Below are 2763 nucleotides of genomic sequence, written 5' to 3' on the forward strand. Positions count from 1 at the left end.
CAGGGCATGCAAACAAACAAAAAAAACGTCAGGATGGAAGGAAGCAAGAAATTACTCACAAAGATCCAAAATGGACCAAAAAAGTGTCTGCATTCCCTAATACGGTTCCAAATCCATCACTGTCTTGGCCATTAAACATGGAAAAATGAAAACTTTAGAACTTTGAATCTTCTTTCCAATTCCAAATCATGTTCTTCCCTCAAAAGCTGGGATCTTTTTTGTCAGAGGACTTGATCGGTGAATGGTTTGAAATCCACAGTCAATTCGATAATGCATGGTTTGTTATCAAGCTCGAGTTCATCTCAAATGCAACAAAAATATGATTCATTATTCATAATGTCGATAGAACATGAAACAAAACATGATTGGTAGTGATGAAGAATTTTCATGACCAGTTCTGTTAGTCAAGAACGCCGCTCAGCTCCGGTTTCATCTGCTGATTTCTTCCAAATTTGGCTCATCTCAAGCAGAATTGATGAAAATAGATTCACGGGTCGATTAATCAATCTAAAGAAATTTTCCATGTTCTTCCATCAGCAACACAATTTGACAGTACATGCCACTGCTTGAGCCCAATATTTCAGTCTTGCTTTAACTTCTTCAGGATCATCGCCTAACGAGATGCAGTTAAAGGACATCGAAGAAGAGTGAGGATGAAGCATCAAACAAAAGGGAAAAGGAAATGAGAAGATCATAATGGCAGCAGAAGACCTCGATGCATGATGGTTTGGAATTTTTCACATAGCTAACCGATTCAAGGTTTTGGAATTTTTCAGATTCTTCTAATTGATTTAAAGATCTGCGTCAGGATCCTAGTTTTCTAAAAGTTGAGCTCTTCTCTCCAGGAAATTTCTCGAAAATTGCTTCGCGTAAACAAAACCGGGGAAGAACTAAAATCTTACCAGGACGGGAGATTCTCCAGTTGGCAACGGGAGGCTGAGAGCTGTTCTGCGCTGCCGAGGACGCCTCTCCGGTCGACTCCAACGACCGGCTCATCGAGTAGCAGAGCTCCAACGCCGGCAGAGTCCCGAAGAGCTCGGGGATCTCCTCGTAGCTGAAGCCGAATCCGAGTTCCAAGCACCCCTTGAGCTCGTCCAAGTCATCGTCGGTGAGGCTCCTCGTCCTCCCGACCCCTACAGCGCCCTCCGACACCGGATCGGCGCCCTCCGCCGTCTCCATGTACCCCTCTAGGGTCACTCCGCCGCCGGGCCGGCTCCTCCGCGGCCACTCAGCCTTCCACGCGGCCTCCAGCCCCATCGCCTCCGCCCTCTTCTTCTTGCTCCTCTTCTTCTTAGCCCTTCGACCGCTAGGGTTAGGGATCGGAAGAAGCGAGTCGGCATCGGAGGAGCCGCTCGAGCTCTCCATCGATCGATTCCTCTTCCACTCACTCCAAGTGGGTGCCCCTTTTATAGCGGAGTTTGGTAGCGGCATGATTGTTGTGTCGCCGTGTCGTCATAATTAGCATATAGCGACATTTAATTAGCGATACGCATTAACTGTAACGGGTTACGAAACGTGACCGATGTAACGGGCGGGTGGATTTGAATTCAACGGTAAGAAAAAAAAGGAAAAACATAAAAGGAAAGGACTTAAAAATAGTAGTTACTTTACTTTTGGATCTGCTGTGAAATTAAATAACTTCAATGTTTAAAATGGGTTTAAATAATAACTTAATTAAATTATTTACTTAATGTATTATTTATGAAAGTTACTATCTTCCGTGAAAAAAATAGAGTCTACCACTCAGTAGCCCCACACGATCGGTCTTACCAGGGGCGGATTCAGAAATAATATTTAGCGGGGGCTAATAAATTTTTTTACAATATAATAATCATTCCAAAACACTCTAAAATCATAAAACTATATCATTCTACTACAGTATAGAGGAATCAATATTTTTTTTAAACGTAAATGTATAAATGTGCGGAAGGAAAAAATCCTCATCTGAAAATCCAGAAATACATCACTCAAAATGCAGATTACTCAATCAAAATGCAGATCACTCAAAATACATCACTCAAAGTACTTTCCAAATTGAAATTCTGATAATTGGATCAATGAAGAAGACCTTAGGAGATACAGAGCATCCCGTTGGGCAGTAAATCACTTTTGAGGTCGGGATATTCCAATTCCCTTCTATTGTAACTTGCATAAAAAAACTTTATTTCAGATAATAGAAAGTGTGCATTTAACTGAAGTATCTTCAGAAATCAAAGTCAATCTCTAGAATAGCAAAAGAACCATATACAGAATAGTAAAAGAACATATCGGGACAGCATTACAAGACCTAGGGCTCTTCTCAAGATACATACAGGGCTTCTCAAGATCTGGTCCAATGATACATATCGGGATAGTGACGTATTTTTTCGACGCTAAAAGTCGAGATTTCGACCCTTGTTCACTTCAATAATCAAATAAATCTGTTTCATCCTAACCAACTCAACTATATCTCGAAGGCAATGTTTTTATTGAAATTATTCTTAATGAAAGAAGCCTTAACCATTTGATTTTGAAATAACTCTATTTATTTTAATTTCAGACGCTCAAAGCTACTATTTTTTCTTTTCTTTCTCCGTTTTAAATTTGCAAAAAAACATCTGTTTTTATAAGAAAGAGCTGAAATATTTATTCATTACATATATAATCACTTGGTTTACTACACTTGACAGTACATAGATCTTGATCGTTCATTTACAAAACGCGATGATTATCTAAACCACTTGGACGATAACTCAGCCGTCCAATTTATCCCAAACTCCAACC

At 40.2% G+C, this 2763-nt stretch overlaps 1 protein-coding gene across 1 annotated transcript; it reads right to left on the reverse strand.

Annotated features, from left to right (window-relative positions):
• Positions 1-302: 302 nt before the first annotated feature.
• LOC141845309 (uncharacterized) lies at positions 303-1365 on the reverse strand. Its single transcript, XM_074733378.1, has 2 exons — positions 903-1365; positions 303-613 (listed from the first exon to the last, which is right to left on the reverse strand). Exons 1-2 carry the CDS (start codon positions 1363-1365, stop codon positions 534-536), a joined length of 543 nt encoding a protein of 180 aa, XP_074589479.1. The 3' UTR covers positions 303-533.
• Positions 1366-2763: the final 1398 nt, after the last annotated feature.

This window comes from Curcuma longa, chromosome 14 (assembly GCF_044706935.1).
Source record: "Curcuma longa cultivar G26 ecotype Majalengka, Jawa Barat chromosome 14, ITB_CL_G26_1.1, whole genome shotgun sequence".
NCBI lineage: Eukaryota > Viridiplantae > Streptophyta > Magnoliopsida > Zingiberales > Zingiberaceae > Curcuma > Curcuma longa.

Bases quoted from the DNA above. Each gene is read 5' to 3' on its own strand.
- LOC141845309 (XM_074733378.1), bottom strand. From the start codon at position 1,365: ATGGAGAGCTCGAGCGGCTCCTCCGATGCCGACTCGCTTCTTCCGATC. The intron at 614-902 runs GTAAGATTTTAG...GCATCTCGTTAG, and splicing joins CTGGAGAATCTCCCGTCCTG to GCGATGATCCTGAAGAAGTT.